Genomic DNA, 18,487 nt, shown 5'->3' with positions numbered 1-18,487 from the left:
ACATACACATGCCTTACATCCTCGATAAAAACTTTCACTGCTTCTAACAACTTGCCTCCCACACCATATATTCTTAATACCTTCCACAGAGCATCTCTATCAACTCTATCATATGCCTTCTCCAGATCCATAAATGCTACATACAAATCCATTTGCTTTTCTAAGTATTTCTCACATACATTCTTCAAAGCAAGTACCTGATCCACACATCCTCTACCACTTCTGAAACCTCACTGCTCTTCCCCAATCTGATGCTCTGTACATGCCTTCACCCTCTCAATCAATACCCTCCCATATAATTTACCAGGAATACTCAACAAACTTATACCTCTGTAATTTGAGCACTCACTCTTATCCCCTTTGCCTTTGTACAATGGCACTATGCACGCATTCCGCCAATCCTCAGGCACCTCACCATGAGTCATACATACATTAAATAACCTTACCAATCAGTCAATAATCAGGGCATGTGAAGCATCTGGGGTAAACCATGGAAAGCTGTGTAGGTATGTATATTTGCATGTGTGGACGTATGTATATACATGTGTATGGGGGTGGGTTGGGCCATTTCTTTCGTCTGTTTCCTTGCGCTACCTCGCAAACGCGGGAGACAGCGGCAAAAAAAAAAAAAATATGTTGAGACGAATAGGTATGTATATATGCGTGCATGGAAGTGTATGATACATGTGTATGTGGGTGGGTTGAGCCATTCTTTCGTCTGTTTCCTTGCACTACCTCACTAACATGGGAGACAGCGACAAAGTATAATAAATAACTAAATAGATATTCCTACATGCTGCCTTCATTCATTCGTGCCACCACCGTGCCACACATGAAATAGCACTCCCCTCCCCCCGCGTGTGCATGAGGTAACGCTAGGAAAAGACAACAAAGGCTACATTTGTTCACACTCAGTCTCTAGCTGTCATGTGTAATGCACCGAAACCACAGCTCCCTTTCCACATCCATATACATGCATATTTGCCATTTCCTGTGTTAGGAAGGTAATGTTCAGAACAGAGAACTGAGCTTTAGAGGGAATATCCTCACTTGGCCCCATTCTCTGTTCCTTCTTTTGGAAAAACTAAAAACGGGACGTGAGGATTTCCAGCCCCCGCTCCTTCCCCTTTTACTCGCCTTCTTTGACACATAGGGAATATGTGGGAAGTATTCTTTCTCCCCTATCCCCAGGGATACTTACACTTTTACCCTTCGTTATTCTATTAAGGGACCCAGTGATTCTTCTACCCTTTACTGCTCTCTTCTTCTGTATCACCAAACCTAACAAAGATAGCTCCAAATTCTTAAATTCTCTCACTTTTTCCAGTCTTTCTCCTCCATATCCATAATCAGGTGTAGTACACTCTGTTCTTTCACTCTGTTTCCAGTCAGACACCACACTCACTTTCAGTTGCTTGAGCTTACACACATCAGAAAACACACTTGACAACCTTCTGCACCTCCTGTTCATTATCAGTAAACAGCACAATATTATCTGCAAACAGGCTTCTCATTAGCTATCATACCTCACCACGACATTCCACCTGTGCACCCCCTTTCCCTAGATTTTCTTCATCTCTCTTATCACTCCATCCACATATAAGTTAAAAAGACACAGTGACATCACACAGCCCTGCCTTACATCCTCAGGTATACCAAAACTTTCATTCACCCGTCCATCCACTCTTACACATGAATTTGTTATTCCATAGAAGGCTTTCACACCATCCAGCAGTTGTCCCCCTACCACAAACACCTTTAACACTACCAGGAGTGTAGGCATAACAATCACCCGCATCTAAAGTTCTGCTTTCATTCTAAACTCACTTCCCTAAATTCTGTAACACTCATATTTCCTCCTACATCAGAAATGCCTTCTCTTCCATTTCTCTTGCCCTTTCACTAGCCTCAGACTTTGCCTCAAACCATTCAATCCCCATCCCCTTCACCTTAGTCTCTCTCATATGGGGTGGGGAGGGGTGATGGTTCTAGGAGCAATGAGGAATGTAGAAAGAGATAACTTTATCCAGTAGGGCAAAGGCTGTGCATAGGAGGGTGTATTTGTTAGAAATGAAATGTTTTGGGGCAATATGTGGTGTGAGGTGGTGTTATTGGGTAAGTAACACACATATGTTGGTTTTTCCACAGCCAGGATCTCATGCTCGGGAGCTTAACCCTTTCTTTAAAGATGGAGGAACAGGCCTGCCTGATGAAGAGAAGAAAGAGCTTACGGTGTCAGGATCGTCATTGGTTGGTTTAGATGCTGCTTGGTTGCATAAAGCTTTGCAGCGTGCAGAAGAACAAGCTAAAACTGAGGGTAAACCTCTTGAGGAGATAGCAGCTCAACGTTGGGGGGTAATTATATGAAAAAATTTCATGCTATTCTCAGTTTTTCTCCATATTAATGCCTCCATCAGTGAGACTTGAACCCCTGCTTGCCAAATGCAAGGCTGGGCTGCAATCAACAGGTGCCTTTTTATTAAATTTTCAGCGCTGTCTTTGATTTAATGATTCTTTATCTTCCCTGTTGAGTTACTCTCAGGTTTAGAGAGGGTTACTGGATGGGCCAAATAGGGAAGGGCATTACGGATATGTGCATCATGTCCTGAATTATCTGATTAAACATCTGTTGCCAGTTCACAAGTAATATATACTTTATGTAGTCTTGGGATTTTTTTCACAAAATTCTAGCAAGGGCTGAAGCTCAAAGTCTCCCCAGTGTTCCCACACAGGAAAAGCATTAAACAGTCTGTGGCTGCCTTGAACCCTAGAGCAGTCTTTTCTTCCTTGCTAAACAATATCCTCTCCTACATTCCTCTCCAAAATACACTAGTCTCATACACATTAACCTTTTTGTACACGATTGATGCCACATTGGCATTTGATGTTTTGAATGCCATATGGGCACTAATGATATGACATTAGTGACTGATTAAAAACAATTGTCGAACAGTGGCTTCTTAAGTTATTGGTGCCATTTTTAAACATATTTCTTAAACACCTTACTTAACTCTATTACTAAAAGATGTAGGAAATCATCACAATTTAAATGTGTGAGCATCCAATTGGGGAAGAGCAGTGTGGTTTCAGAAGTGGTAGAGGATGTTTGGATCAGGTGTTTGCTTTGAAGAATGTATGTGAGAAATACTTAGAAAAACTGATGGATTTGTATGTAGCCATTATGGATCTGGAGAAGGCATATGATAGAGTTGATAGAGATGCTATGTGGAAGGTATTAAGAGTATATAGTGTGGGAGGTAAGTTGCTAGAAGCAGTGAAAAGTTTTTACTAAGGATGTAAGGCATGTGTATGAGTAGGAAGAGAGGAAAGTGGTTGGTTCCCGGTGAATGTTAGTTTGCGACAGGGGTGAGTGATGTCGCCATGTTTGTTTGATTTGTTTATGGATGGGGAGGTTAGAGAGGTAAATACACACACACACACACACACCCCGCACACGCGAGGAAGCGCTAGGAAAAGACAACAAAGCCCACATTCGTTCACATTCGGTCTCTAGCTGTCATGTATGATGCACCGAAACCACAGCTCCCTTTCCACATCCAGGCTCCACAAAACTTTCCATGATTTACCCCAGATGCTTCACATACCCTGGTTCGATCCATTGACGGCACGTCAACACCGGTATACCGCATCATTGCATTCACTCTATTCCTTGCACTCCTTTCACCCTCCTGTATGTTCAGGCCCCGATTGCTCAAAATCTTTTTCACTCCATCCTTCCACCTCCAGTTTGGTCCCACTTCTTGTACCCTCCACCTCTGACCATATATCCTCTTTGTCAGTCTTTCCTCACTCATTCTCTCCATGTGACCAAACCATTTCAATACACCCTCATGTGCTCTCTCAACCTCACTTTTTATTACCACCCATCTCTCTTACCCTTTCATTATTTACTTGATCAAACCACCTCTTACCACATATTGTCCTGAAACATCTCATTTCCGACACATACGCCTTCCTCTGCACAACGCTATCTATAGCCCATGCCTCACAACCATATAACATTGTTGGAACCACTATTCCTTCAAACATACCCATTTTTGCTCTCTGAGATAACGTTCTTGCCTTCCATGCATTCTTCAACACTCCTAGAACCTTTGCCCTTTCCCCCACCCTGTGACTCACTTCTGCTTCCATGGTTCCATCCACTGCCAAATCCACTTCCAGATATCTAAAACACTTCACTTCCTCTAGTTTTTCTCCTTTCAAACTTACCTCCCAATTTACTTGTCCCTCAACCCTTCGGAACCTAAGAACCTTGCTCTTATTCACATTTACTCTCAGCTTCCTTCTTTCTTACACTTTTTCCAAACTCAGTCACCAATTTCTGCAGTATCTCACCCTGAATCAACCACCAGTGCTGCATCATCAGCAAACAACTGACTCACTTCTCAAGCCCTCCTATCCACAGCATACTGCATACTTGCCCCTCTCTCCAAGACTCTTGCATTCACCTTCCTAACAACCCTATCCATAAACAAATTAAACAACCATGGAGACATCACATACCCCTGCCACAAACCAACATTCACTGAGAACCAATCACTTTCCTCTCTTCCTACTCGTCCACATGCCTTACATCATCAATAAAAACTTTTCACTGCTTGTAGCAACCTACCTCCCACACCATATGCTCCTAATACCTTCCACAGAGCATCTCTATCTACTCTTCATATGCCTTCTCCAGATCTATAAATGCTACATACAAATCCATCTGTATTCCTAAGTATTTCTCACATACATTCTTCAAAGCAAACACCTGATCCACACATCCTCTACCACTTCTGAAACCACACTGCTCTTACCCAGTCTGATGCTCTGTACATGCCTTGACCCTCTCGATCAATACCCTCCCATATAATTTCCCACGAATACTCAACAAACCTATACCTCTGTAATTTGAACACTAATCTTTATCCCCTTTGCCTTTGTACAATGGCACTATGCATGCATAGTGTGTTATTATGTATTTGCACTGTTGTGAGAGGGAGTTTTACACTTGTGGGACCCCATCTTTTGAATATTTTCTACTATTGAACAGCTGTTATTCAGATGATTTTGCAAGGGTTTTATAGACTTCATACCTGTTGGTATATCCTTTAGAGTGAATTTTCATGGTAAATTATTTTAGTGGTCAAAATTGGTGCTTGTGAGCACAACTGGCTTACACATTTATTTTGGATTTACTTACATGAAAGTTTGTAAACAAAACCATGTGTATTTAATGCTCATCTTATGATTCTATACAGTATTAATTTTCTGTTTATTTTATGATTCATTGCGATATTGATTTAATTTGCAGTCACTTGCAAAGTTTAATGAACTGTTAGCAGAAGCAGAAGGGAAAGAAAAGAAGAAGCAGGAAGTTGTTTACCAAAGGAAATTGAGTATATGTAAAGAAAGAAGTAGAAGCAGAGAAAGAGCCAGAGGTAGAGGAGGACATAGAAGCAGAAATCCTGAAAGGAAAACAGATATAATCAGAGATGTAGAAAGAAGCAATAGGAGAGACAGCAACAAGTTAAGTGAAGATAGTAGTTGGAAATATGGAAGAAAGAGCAAGAAGAGCAAGAGTAAGGGAGGAAAAAGGAGCAAAATTAAAGGAAAGAATCCGTACAGAAGGTATAGTAGTTGCAGCAGCAGAAGCAGCAGCAGCAGTAGTGGAAGAACCAGCAGTAGTGGTGGCAGCACTTGCAGTAGCAGTAGAATTAAGGATGTCAGCAAAGAACTTGATGGATGGCTAGAGCATCACAGAAGCCCCAGGTAAGTCACATAACTATTGTATATTGATAAAGGGATAGAAGTGAAAGAATGCTGCTTGTGCATCTACTGCATGACAGGAGTGAGGGGCTGGAAATCCTCCCCTACTGTATTTTTTCCAAATGAAGGAACAGAGGAAGGAGCCAAGCAGGATTTTTCCTCAAAGGCTCAAGTCCTCTGTTTCTGATGCTTCCTTAATTAGGTGGGAAATAGTGAGCAGTTACGAGAGAAAGAAAGAATATATACTGCATTAGAAATATGTGGGAAAGGCATGCCTGAAGAAAACTTAAAATGTAGAGGTAGAAATGATGAGTTAAAGATGAAACTACAGTTGTCTGTTTTACTCTCCCTCAAGGCCACCACTGGACTAGTGACATAGTGTACTCTTTCCTTTTTGCATTCAGCTGAGCTTGCGGAATACAAGCTTAAATTAATTGAGCACTATGTGTACTTTTCCAAACAACCAACTCCAGAGAAGCCAGCTAGTTTTAGACCCCCCAACAAACACACATAAAGTTCATAAAGGATGGTAATGTATGTTGTCTGGTAAGTGTAGGTGCTGAGCAGTCAAGAAGTACAGTAGATGTGTGCTATCTTCATAGTGGAAGTTGTATCATAGCTGTGAGAGGTCCTATGATATGTTGAATTGACATGTCTATTGTTGAAGGGATGGGTTGTGTTTAGAGATCAAACATGCTAGTGTGGCTCATGCTTGTCTGGAAAATGCAGAAATAGATGAGTGTGTTTGGTGGAATGTTAGTAAGACTGTTGTTTAGGTTATTTTGGTGTGAATTGCATTCATCAGGTTGGTGTGTACTAATGGTATGGGTATTTGTGAGTCCAGACAGCGTAAGAGTGAGGTGGGGATAAAGTTTTCATTTTTGTGTGTAGGTTCATATGTAGTTATGATGTGGCTATATTGGGAGGGGATCAGTGCTGATGCATTTAATTGGGTACCCACTTTGTTGAGGTGGGATTGTGTTGGAATTACTGTTGTTTTGTTGTGCAAGTGGTGTATGTTTGTGGTTGTTAAGCAGCTGGTGACTGTTTGGAGTTTTTTGTTATATTTTCTTTTGAAAGACTGGATGACCAGGCTGGTGAGGCATAATTTTTTCTTGAGTTTATTTGTAGTAATTGCTGAGGATACTCAAGGATTCTGTTCCTGTTGGAAATTGGTACTTGTGAGTATTCTGAAGGCGTTATTTAGGATATTGTATTATTGTTTGTGTTTTGTGAAGTAAATGTCATATTTGTCATACAAGATGCCCCGTATGGCTGAAGGTTTGATGAGTGGAAGTGATTGGCCGATTAGGATGATGTGAAGGTGCAGGTTGGATTCATGTTTGTCAGTGGTAAATGGTGTGTCATTGGATTTCTGTTGGACTTTAACCATTCTGTTCTTTGAAAACCAGTATTTTCATGAAGTGACTACATAACCATTTAAGAGAAAACTAGACTCACAGCTGAAATAAATTTATGATGAACCTTGTATGAATAACTACATAAGAGGAGTTGGGGCAGAGAGAAGCAGTTTTTTTAATAAGCAAGATGTGTAGTGAGCGCTTATCGCTAGCCCTGAGAGTATGGCAAAATTTCCTCGTAGGTACATAGGTCTGTACACACACTGCATTACTCTGTCATTTCACCATGTACTTGATATTCTTCAACACCTTTCTCTTATATGTTTGCACTAATGCTGTCAATGCCATATGCTTTCTATATCCATTTTTTCTACATACCCATACTACTTGAATATACATACCTTCTACCATAATATTTCCATATCTCCTGGAGATTTTTCCTCCATCTTTATTTTCCTATCATGCAGTCACTCTTCTGATAATGTAAATGTACCTCAGGAAATCCATATATGGATGATGCTGAGAGGCTGCATGAGCCAAAAGTCCATTGCAGAATCGCATTTCATTTCTGTACTTTAAAGAAAGCCACACTCTTCTTTCCAAGTAGATGATCATCATGTTAACTGGAAATATGGATACATGATTACTGTACCATTTGATTTGTACTATGTATGGTTTGTACTGTATATTTTTTTCTAGATCTACCAAGGGCCTAATGAGATCCCCGGATGATTTACACTCAGGAAAGCAGCCTTCGTATCTGTCATCGAAGTTCCAAAAACCTGAAGATAATAATGATGAAAGGTAAAGCATTTCAGCAGGACATCTCACACAATCAAGATGAATGCTTTATTTTTGTTGATAATTTGAATTATTCGTAAAGAACAAAGTAGTTGTTGCAAAACTTGTTGACAGAAGTGAAAAAAGTTGATAGTTCTTTTCATTGGTTACATTCACTCTGCAGCACATGTGATGGTCTGCTTTATGTTTTCATATATCACTCTGTCTTTCAAGCAGTAGTTTTCTCAGAAAGATAGTTATCATATTTTCCAGTTTTCCTGTTTCTTCCTCATTTTTCTCTTGTTTTGTACAATCTCCCCAGGTGTATATATTGTTGTCTGGCAACCACAGACATTCAGCACCCACACACTGAAACAATGATCCTCCCGCCACAATCCTCTATCTAGCAGTCTGTATATGAAAATTATATCTCTCTAACTTTTTGAGTAGAGTGAATATTTATGTTAGAAGTCAGTGGCAAGCTAGATGGCACTTAGAAGCCCAAAAGATTAACAAAGTCCAGAGGATAAAGAAAGGTGTTGAAGTATAGCATTATTCCTTAAGCAGGAATCAACAGTTTTAGACTTCTTTGTCATCTGAGGACTGTTCCTGCTATGCTTTCCCATGGTCACTTAATTGAGAGGAGACCTGCCTCAACACATGACACCTACAGTTGCAGTATTACTGTGGAACATGCACTGAACATGCCCTGATGTAATGCCAAAATTTAGGTGTCTCAAAGACCAATACAAGTTATATGTTAACATTGGAAGACAGAATCATTTGAGAAATTTTAGACAGTAATGGTAATGTAAACAGACCAATAAATTTTTTGAAGGAAGACGAAGTACTTGATTTTATATGTATAGTTGCAGGTGTTTTGTTATCCTTTCACGCCAAAATATATAATCCTATGTTACTAGTTTTACATCTTCATCTATATTTTTCATGCAGTTGTACTGAAAAACCATTAGATTCTAGTGCTTTACAGATGCTGCAAAATCAGTTAAGAATGTGAGAAAGTAAATATGGGTCTCTGATAGAGGATGTTTTGTTTAACGCAGGCATTGAGAAGGGTCTCTTGAGAGTTGAATGTTATGTTTGAGGAGTGGATAGAATGCAGAAACAGGAATTTATATGGGGGAATATTTTGTAAAAGGGAATGGTTGATGTGGGAAACGTGAAGATGTAAGGTAAAGTGAGCATGTAGACAGTTGTTGTTTGAAGTAACCAAATGAGTGATAGTGAATGAAATAAGTGGGAGGAAAGTTGTAGGATGACTATAAGTTGAGGTTTGATGATAGAATGAAGGGTTATGTTTGTGAGAGAGATGTATATTGTTTATGAATGTGCAGGGCTGTTATGTAACTGTGTTGTTTGAAAAAGATTCTTCATGATTTCTTTAAACTGTGAGAGTGAAATATTGTACTGAATATAGGTGGGTAGATTTGAACTTACATTTCTAAACCAACAGATCTGCTAGAAATTTAGGTTCCAGAAGTTTACCCAGCGGTAATTATAGATGGAAGAAAAAGGAGTGTACCCAGGAGTTTATTGGAAATGAAATGCTATCACAAAAACAGTCTCTGTCGCCATCTTTATCATCATCTTCAGAATCAAGTGATTTAGAAGAGGTACCTAATTATACTGCTTCACTTTGTAATGTTAATCACAATTGAATGTGATAACTATCATGATTTATGACTAATGTATGCTAATGTCAGAATCTGATTGTCTGTGGTTTAGAGTTTCTGAAAGTATTCTTTTAAATCAGAGTTCTCCTGTAAGCTAGCTCTGAAATGGAGTGAAACACTGAATAACATCTACTTTGGATTCTAAATCCCAGTTATTATGTATATGGCTCCTGAAGTGAGCTATATTTGAGTTCCAGAGATGAAGTTGGAATCATTTTTGCTGGTAGAATTCTGTAGGGCTTTAGGCAGCTTTTTAATGCAAATTCACTGAAGGCTTTGGTTAAATGCATAGTGATCTGGTAGGAGGTACATCTCAATTGCCTCAATTCCCTTTACTCTGACATGGACATTTGCTTATTTCCAGTGGGACATTCTCAAAGGTAGATTTTGATCTATTGTTGAACTTCTTGAACTGTCACATCTGAATGATGGTGAGGCCCTCAAGAAGATTGTTAACGTCTGTATATTTTGATTCCTGTTAAGAAAGAAGACATTGTAGGGAGCTGTTGTACTGATTCTGTCTTCCAACCTTCTTAGGTCCTCAACTTTTTTTCCAAAAAGGCTTCAGTAACCTTGGAACTCAAAGGTGCAATCAGCCAAAGGCTGTTTGTTTGGCTAGTAATTGGAGGTCATTTTAGTTTTAGGGGTAAACTGTCCATAGTATGTGAGGTGGAAGTGATGACCTCATTTGTGAAAGGAATATGAGAGAGGTCTCATGGTTCTTCAAGTTCCTTGATAGAGGACGTAATTGAACATTCTCCTCAGAAATGTTTTGTCAGACTGGTTATCATATTAACTGATATCTGCATATTATCATGCATTCAAGAACAGAGACCAAAACAGTTATCTCACCTATATAAAAAGATATTAGTGTGCACTATCACTTCTCACAAAAGGTACATGTTTTCACTTGATCCACTTATTTAAATGGGAGCAGGATTAAAGATGATATGTTACATATTTAGATAAAACTTTGCATTATTCTTTGTGTGTTTTTCATATTTTTTCAGTTTGTAAAATAATTTGTAGATGAAATCATCTGTACAACTTTTTAAGGTACTTGCCATTTGACCCAGTTCATTTTCATGATAAAAAAGCTTGTTTAACATTATATGTAAAAAGTTTGATACTGTGTATAGGATGAGCTGTTGACTTCATTTTACCTGTTATGTAAGTTTTCTTCATATGTAGTACAGGGACAATGATTAACATTGATTCTATAAACATGAGAATGGGTGTCAAATATATTAAAAAATGCTTTTTTTTTTTTTTTATTCCTTCTCAAATTCAAGTGTTACTTGTATTTTTGAGGGTCAGTACATTTTATTTCTATTTATCATTTTTTGTACATTTGATCCAAATTAGAGCATCATCTGTTACATGTGATATTACAGTCTTGTAATGTGAATTGAAGAGTACACTGGGAACACCGGATAAGCAAGGAGGAGAGCTTTTGTACAACTTTTTATGTATGAATATGTCTTTTTTCAAAAATTAGCATACATCCATCATGCTCTGTTAATTGCAGAAATTAGGTTATATTAGAGGGGCTGATTTTTACACTATGAAAGAATGTGCATTAAAGATGTGTACATATTTCTCTTCCTCCTCTGACATATATGTGACAGTGCTTATTCTGGCTTTTCTATGACCAGAACTTTCTCTGACAATAGATTATCCTAAAGCTGCATGATCAGTTACCTTTAGAGGTTAAAAGCTCTCTTTTTTATGATTATATGGCCTGAGTAAGATTTTATAGGTGTGGATGCAATTATTTTGCAGAGTGTGTGTGTGTGTGCGTGTCTTTCTCTCTCTTTCTCTCAAGTATGCACCCTTCAAGTAATTTGTTGTGTAAAATTCACTTTGTAACTAAACCAACGTTGCTCTAATTTAGATTTCATGTTCATATCCTTTTTTGTGAAGTTGATTAAAGTTTTCCTACAGGAACATGTTGCAGCCAAAATAGTGGCACCAGGAAAGGAAGCATTATCATCTGTTTCTGATTCACCTCCCCTGATGACTACAGTAATGCTTACTGACAAAGAAATGAATGAGCTTGCTGCAAAGATTATGAAAGCAGAGCTTGTCGGAAATGATGTGAGTGTTTTTATTTCATTTTAAAGAAAGGGATAGCATTTGCCAAGTATTGTCATAAGAATATTTGGTGATAAAGGAATACAGCGATATTATGTTGTGTTGAATCTTGAAAACATTAAATGTTAAAGGAGAAATATGTAATTCTTGCCTGCTTGAAGTGAATTGTTACATGTGATGAATTATTCATTTATTTATCTGCCACTCTGTATTAACCTTTAAACATCAGTAATTGCTGGTGTTCATCTGCATGTACATGATTAGAAAAAAGTAAAGGAGTGTTTTTCCCTTTATTTGGTGGTTGAATGACATGTAAAAGTAAGAGAAAATACTAATAAAAATAGGATGAAATCCATGGTCCACTGCTGAATAAGGGATGGAAGGGAGTGTGGTTGACATTTCTGTCTGCTCCTGATAAGAGAAGACATGGATATATTGAATTTCTGTCTCAAGTTTTGTTTCACAATGTACTCTTATTTCATACACTGCCACAACAGTAGTTGTGAATAATATGAATATTCTTTCTTTTTCTTTCAAACTATTTGCCATTTCCCGCATTAGCGAGGTAGCACTAAGAACAGAGGACTGGGCCTTTGAGGGAATATCTTCACCTGGCCCCCTTCTCTGTTCCTTCTTTTGGAAAATTAAAAAAAAATGAGAGGGGAGGATTTCCAGCACCCCGCTCCCTCCCCCTTTAGTCACCTTCTACGACACGCAGGGAACACGTGGGAAGTATTCTTTCTCCCCTATTCCCAGGGATATATTTAGAAATATTTTACTACTCACACTAGAATTTAGTGTGAGGGTGGCAGGTGTGGGAAGGATACTGATGTCCTTTCTTGGAAAATGTTTTAGCTCTTGACTTATATGTTACCAAAGTTTTTCCATCACCCCAGGATCACATATAGAGAAAGTTAGGTGCAGTTGTTAGGTAGTTTCTTCTACAAGCATTGGGACTCTTAGAGTCACTTAGTCCTTCTTATTGCTCATGTTACTCCTCACTTTCCTTCGCAACTGTTACAGATGGTAAGTGTTACCCCTCATCACGGTGATGGGGTAGTGTGAAGGTAGTGATGGTAGTGATGGCAGTATGATGTTGGTGGTGGCACTGATGATGATAGGGTTGACAATGGTAGAATGGTAGTGGTGGTGGGTAATGGTGAACGTGGAGGGAGGGCTTGGAATGGTGGCTGAGGAGGTAGATTGAGTTTCACCACCCCTGTCCCTGCAATCCTCTGCCCTCCTTGCTACTTATGGTGGTGATATATCACTAATTCCTGTGTTGTATTTATCTATGTTCTGTATGTCTAATGGCTGTTTCCTCCTGAAACTCCCTCATAAGGGTAGCCACAACAGTATAATCTACATAAGTAGTAAACTCCAATGCCTCTTCTTGCTCTAATATCGTGTATCTTAATATGTCAAAACAAATTGATATTTTATTTCAGTACAAACACCAAAGGAAAGAAATAAGATATTTGAAATGATGATGCTCATGGCAGGGAAGGTGATTTCACCAGAATCAGATATTGATATACAACATTGATACATGTGGTATGGAGGTTTATGTGTACGTTCAGATGTTCATAATATGGGGACTAGGTTTCTTAGTTCTTATATAAACATATATTTATTTATCATACTTGATCACTGTTTCCCGCATTAGCGAGGTGGCACCAGGAAACAGACAAAGAATGACCCATCCACTCTTATAATGATGGGTGATTTGAATGCAATGATGAGTAATGTGTCAGTTGAGGGTATAATTGATGTAAATGGGGTGTTCAGTGTTGTAAATGGAAATGGTAAAGAGCTTGTGGATTCGTGTGCTGAATAAGGACTGGTGATTGGGAATACATGGTTGAAAAAGAGAGATATACATAAGTATACTTATGTGAGTATGAGAGATGGCCAGAGGGTATTGATTATGTGTTAATTGATAGGTATGTAAAAGAGAGACTTTTGGATGTTAATGTGCTGAGAGGGGCAGCTAGAGGCATGTCTGATCACTATCTTGTGGAGGTGAAGGTGAAGATTTGTAGAGGTTTTCAGAAAAGAAGAGAGAATGTTGGGGAGAAGAGAGTGGTGATAGTAAGTGAGCTTGGGAAGGAGACTTGTGTGAGGAAGTACCAGGAGAGATTGAGTGCAGAATGGCAAAAGGTGAGAGCAAATGACAAAATGAGAGTGTACGAGGAATGGGATGTATTTAGGGAAGCAGTGATGGCTTGCACAAAAGATGCATGTGGCATAAGGAAGGTAGGAGGTGGGCAGATTAGAAAGGGTAGTGAATGGTGGGATGAAGAAGTAAGATATAGTGAAAGAGAAGAGGGAGGCATTTGGATGATTTTTGTAGGGAAGTAGTGCAAATGACTGGGAGATGTATAAAAGAAAGTGGCAGGAGGTCAAAAGAAAGGTGCACGAGGTGAGAAAGAGGGCAAATGAGAGTTCGGGTGAGAGAGCATCATTGAATTTTAGGGAGAATAAAAAGATGTTTTGGAAGGAGTTAAATAAAGTGCATAAGACAAGAGTACAAATGGTAACATCAGTCAATGGGGCAAATGGGGAGGGAATAACAAGTAGTGATGAAATGAGGGGTGAATATTTTGAAGGTTTGTTGAATGTGTTTGATGGCAGAGTGGCAGATATAGGGTGTTTTGGTTAGGGTGGTATGTAAATTGGGAGGGTCAGGGAGATGGTTTGGTGAACAGAGAAGAGGTAGTGAAAGCTTTGCGGAGGATGAAAGCCAGCAAGGCGGCAGGTTTGGATGTTATTGCAGTGGAATTTATATAAAAGGGGGGTGACTGTTGTTGATTGGTTGGTAAGGATATTCATTTTATGTATGGATCATGGTGAAGTGCCTGAGGATTGGCGGAATGCATGCATAGTGCCATTGTACAAAGGCAAAGGGGACAAAGGTGAGTGGTCAAGCTACAAAGGGCATAAGGCATAAGTTTGTTGAGTATTCCTGGGAAATTATATGCGAGGGTATTGATTGAGAGGGTAAAGACATGTACAGAGCATCAGATTGGGAAGGAGCAGTGTGGTTTTAGAAGTGGTAGAGGATGTGTGGATCAGGTGTTTGCTTTGAAAAATGTGAGAAATACTTAGAAAAACAGGTGGATTTATATGTAGCATTTATGGATCTGGAGAAGGTATATGATAGGGTGGATAAGAGATGCTTTGTGGAAGGTTTTAAGAGTATATGGTGTGGGAGGTAAGTTGCTAGAAGCAGTGAAAATTTTTTACCAAGGAAGTAAGTAACGTGTACGAGTGGAAAGAGAAGAAGGGGATTGGTTCCTAGGGGTGCCTGATGTCTCCATGGTTGTTTAATTTGTTCATGGATGGGGATGTTAGGGAGGTGAATGCAAGAGTTTTGGAGAGAGGGGCAAGTATGCAGTCTGTTGTGGATGAGAGGGCTTGGAAAGTGAGTCAGTTTTTGTTCGCTGATGCTACAGCGCTGGTGGCTGATTCATGTGAGAAACTGACTGAGTTTGGTAAAGTGTGTGAAAGAAGAAAGCTGAGAGTAAATGTGAATAAGAGCAAGGTTATTAGGGCCAGTAGGGTTGAGGGACAAGTCAATTGGGAGGTAAGTTTGAATGGAGAAAAACTGGAGGAAGTGAAGTGTTTTAGTTATCTGGGAGTGGATATGGAAGCGGATGGAACCATGGAAGCGGAAGTGAATCACAGGGTGGGAGAGGAGGCGAAGGTTCTGGTAGCAATGAAAAATGTGTGGAAGTTGAGAACATTATCTCGGAAAGCAAAAATGGCTATGTTTGAAGGAATAGTGGTTCCAACAATGTTTTATGGTTGCGAGGCGTGTGCTATGGATAGAGTTGTGCGCTTGAGGGTGGATGTGTTGGAAATGAGATGTTTGAGGACAATATGTGGTGTGAGGTGGTTTGATCGAGTAAGTAATAATAGGGTAAGAGAGATGTGTGGTAATAAAAAGAGTGTGGTTGAGAGAGCAGAAGAGGGTGTTTTGAAATGGTTTGGTCACATGGAGAGAATGAGTGAGGAAAGATTGACCAAGAGGATAAATGTGTCAGAGGTGGAGGGAATGAGGAGAAGTGGGAGACCAAACTGGAGGTGGGAAGATGGAGTGAAAAAGATTTTGAGTGATCGGGGCCTGAACGTGCAGGAGGGTGAAAGGCGTGCAAGGAATAGAGTGAATTGGAACAATGTGGTATACCGGGGTGGACGTGCTTTCAGTGGATTGAACCAGGGCATGTGAAGCGTCTTGGGTAAACCATGGAAAGCTGTGTGGGGCCTGGATGTGGAAAGGGAGCTGTGGTTTCGGTGCATTATTACATGACAGCTAGAGACTGAGTGTGAACGAATGGGGCCTTTGTTGTCTTTTCCTAGTGCTACCTCGCACACTTGAGGGGGGAGGGGGTTGTTATTTCATGTGTGGCGAGGTGGCAATGGGAATGAATAAAGGCAGACAGTATGAATTATGTACATGTGTATATATGTATATGTCTGTGTGTGTATATATATGTATACATTGAGATGTATAGGTATGTATATTTGCGTGTGTGGACGTGTATGTATAAACATGTTTATGTGTATATATATGTATGTGAGTGGATGAGCCATTCTTCTTCTGATTCCTGGCACTACCTTGCTGATGCAAGGAACAGTGATTGAGTATAATGAATAAACAAATAACTTTTTATTAACATGCCTCTTTCTTACCCTTTTATTGCTTACTCAAACATTTCATTTCCAACATATCTACCCTCCTTTGCACATCATCTATAGCTTATGTCTCACATCCATATGATATTGTTAGGACTTCTGTACCTTCAAACATACCCATTTTTGCCCTCCCTGATGATAATCAATTTCCATACATTCTTTAGTGCTCCCAGAACCTTCACCCCACACACACACACCATATGACTCACTTCTGCTTCCATGATTCCATTTGCTGCCATGTACACTCCCAGGTATCTGAAACACTGCACTGCTTCCAATTTTTCTTCATTCAAACTCACACCCCAACTAACCTGCCCCTGAACCCTAATGTAACTGATAACCAAGATATAGATATATCTGGATAGGGAAAGCAAATGTTTATCTTTTAGCTCTAATGGTCATTATATGATATACATAGGGCTGAGTTTGTATGTAAAAAATTATGTTCTATGTATATCAATTTCGTGTACATTACCTTGTCAGAGCCAAGCCAGTAAGTTAAAGATCAAGCTGGAAGCTGCAAGAACTGCTCGAGCCAATACTTCAGTGTCTAGTGAGGTCACTAAGGAAACAGAAAACCAGGCAACAGAGCAAGTGGTTTTTCTGTCCAGATTGGACCATAGAGGTTAGAACTTTTAAAAGGGTAATGTAATGACTGTGATATAGTTGAAGTATGATTTGAATTTATTTTAATGTTTTCATGTAATAGTTAATGTGTAGGGTAAAGGAACTACTGTTTTTCATTACTAGTTTTTGATTTGATCTCATCACATTCATTTTGCTCCACTGTCTTTTCTGTGGTCTCAGTTTCCACATAATTACTATGTGATTACTATTTTCTCTCACCCAGTTTCTCATTATTTTCTTTTTAATGTTTACATTAGTTTATCATTGATTGGTTGGTATTGATATTCACTGTATGTATGGATCATGGTGAGGTGCCTAGGGATTGGCAGAATGCATATATAGTGCCATTGTATAAAGGCAAGGAGGGATAAAGGTGAATGTTCAAACTACAGAGGTATAAGTTTGTTGATTATACCTAGTGAGTTGTATGGGAGGGTATTGATTGAGAGAGTGAAGGCATGTACAGAGCATCAGATTTGGGAGGAGCAATGTGGTTTCGAAAGAGGTAGAGGATGTGTGGATTCAAGTGTTTGCTTGAAAGAATGTGTGTGAGAAATACTTAGAAAAACATATGGATAATTATGTGGCATGTTTGGATCTGGAGAAGGCATATGATAGGGTTGAAAGAGATGCATTGTGGAAAGTCTTAAGAATGTTTGGTGTGGGAGGTAAGCTGCTAGAAGCAGTGAGAAGTTTTTATCAAGGGTTTAAGGCATGTTTATTGGTAGAAAGAGAGGAGAGGGAATGGTTTCAAGTGAATGTTGGTCTGTGGCAGGGTTGTATGATGTTGCCATGGTTGTTTAATTTGATTATGAATGTGGTGGTGAGAAAGGTGAATTCAAGAGTGTTGGAAAGGGGTGAGTATGCAGTCTGTGGGGGATGAGAGGGCATGGGATGTAAGTCATTTGTTATTTTCTGCTAATACAGCACTGGTGGCGGATTTGAGTGAGAAACTCCAGAAGTTGGCGACTGAGGTTGGAAAAGTGTGTGGAAAGAGAAAGCTGAGAGTGAATGTGAATAAAAGCAAGGTTATTAGGTTCAGTATGGTTGAGGGGTAAGTTAGTTGGGATGTATGTTTGAATAGAGAAAAATTGGAGGAAGTTTAGTGTTTCAGATATCTGGGAATGGACATGGCAAGGAATGGAACCATGGAAGCAGAAGTGAATCATAGGGTAGGGTAGGGGTTGAAGATTTTGTGAATGTTTAAAAATGTGTGGAAAGAGAGAGTGTTATCTGGTAGGGCAAAAGTGAGTATGCTTGAAGGAATAGTAGTCTCAACAATATTATATGGTTGTGAGTCATGGGCTATAGATAAGTTTGTGCAGAGGAGTGGATTTGTTGGAAATGAAATGCTTAAGGACAATATGTGGTATGAGGTTGTTTGATCAAGTAAGTAATTAAAGAGTAAGAGAGATATGTGGTGATATGAAGAGTGTGGTTAAGAGAGCAGAAGAGTGT

General features: G+C 39.3%; 1 protein-coding gene across 3 annotated transcripts in view; it reads left to right on the top strand.

Annotated features, from left to right (window-relative positions):
• LOC139760395 (CWF19-like protein 2) overlaps window positions 1-18,487 on the top strand; it is a 66,221-nt gene that overhangs the window by 28,975 nt on the left and 18,759 nt on the right. For 2 of the 3 annotated variants that reach the window (XM_071683523.1, XM_071683524.1), the window contains exons 5-10: window positions 2,149-2,355; window positions 5,321-5,778; window positions 7,836-7,940; window positions 9,391-9,550; window positions 11,555-11,707; window positions 16,886-17,027. In XM_071683523.1, the coding sequence (XP_071539624.1) occupies window positions 2,149-2,355; window positions 5,321-5,778; window positions 7,836-7,940; window positions 9,391-9,550; window positions 11,555-11,707; window positions 16,886-17,027 (1,225 nt within the window). The remainder of the gene's footprint in view (window positions 1-2,148; window positions 2,356-5,320; window positions 5,779-7,835; window positions 7,941-9,390; window positions 9,551-11,554; window positions 11,708-16,885; window positions 17,028-18,487) is intronic. The other variant, XM_071683525.1, reaches the window with a different exon arrangement.

The sequence above is a fragment of the Panulirus ornatus genome, chromosome 36 (genome assembly GCF_036320965.1).
Source record: "Panulirus ornatus isolate Po-2019 chromosome 36, ASM3632096v1, whole genome shotgun sequence".
NCBI lineage: Eukaryota > Metazoa > Arthropoda > Malacostraca > Decapoda > Palinuridae > Panulirus > Panulirus ornatus.
This window is presented reverse-complemented; position numbering and strand designations above follow the sequence as displayed.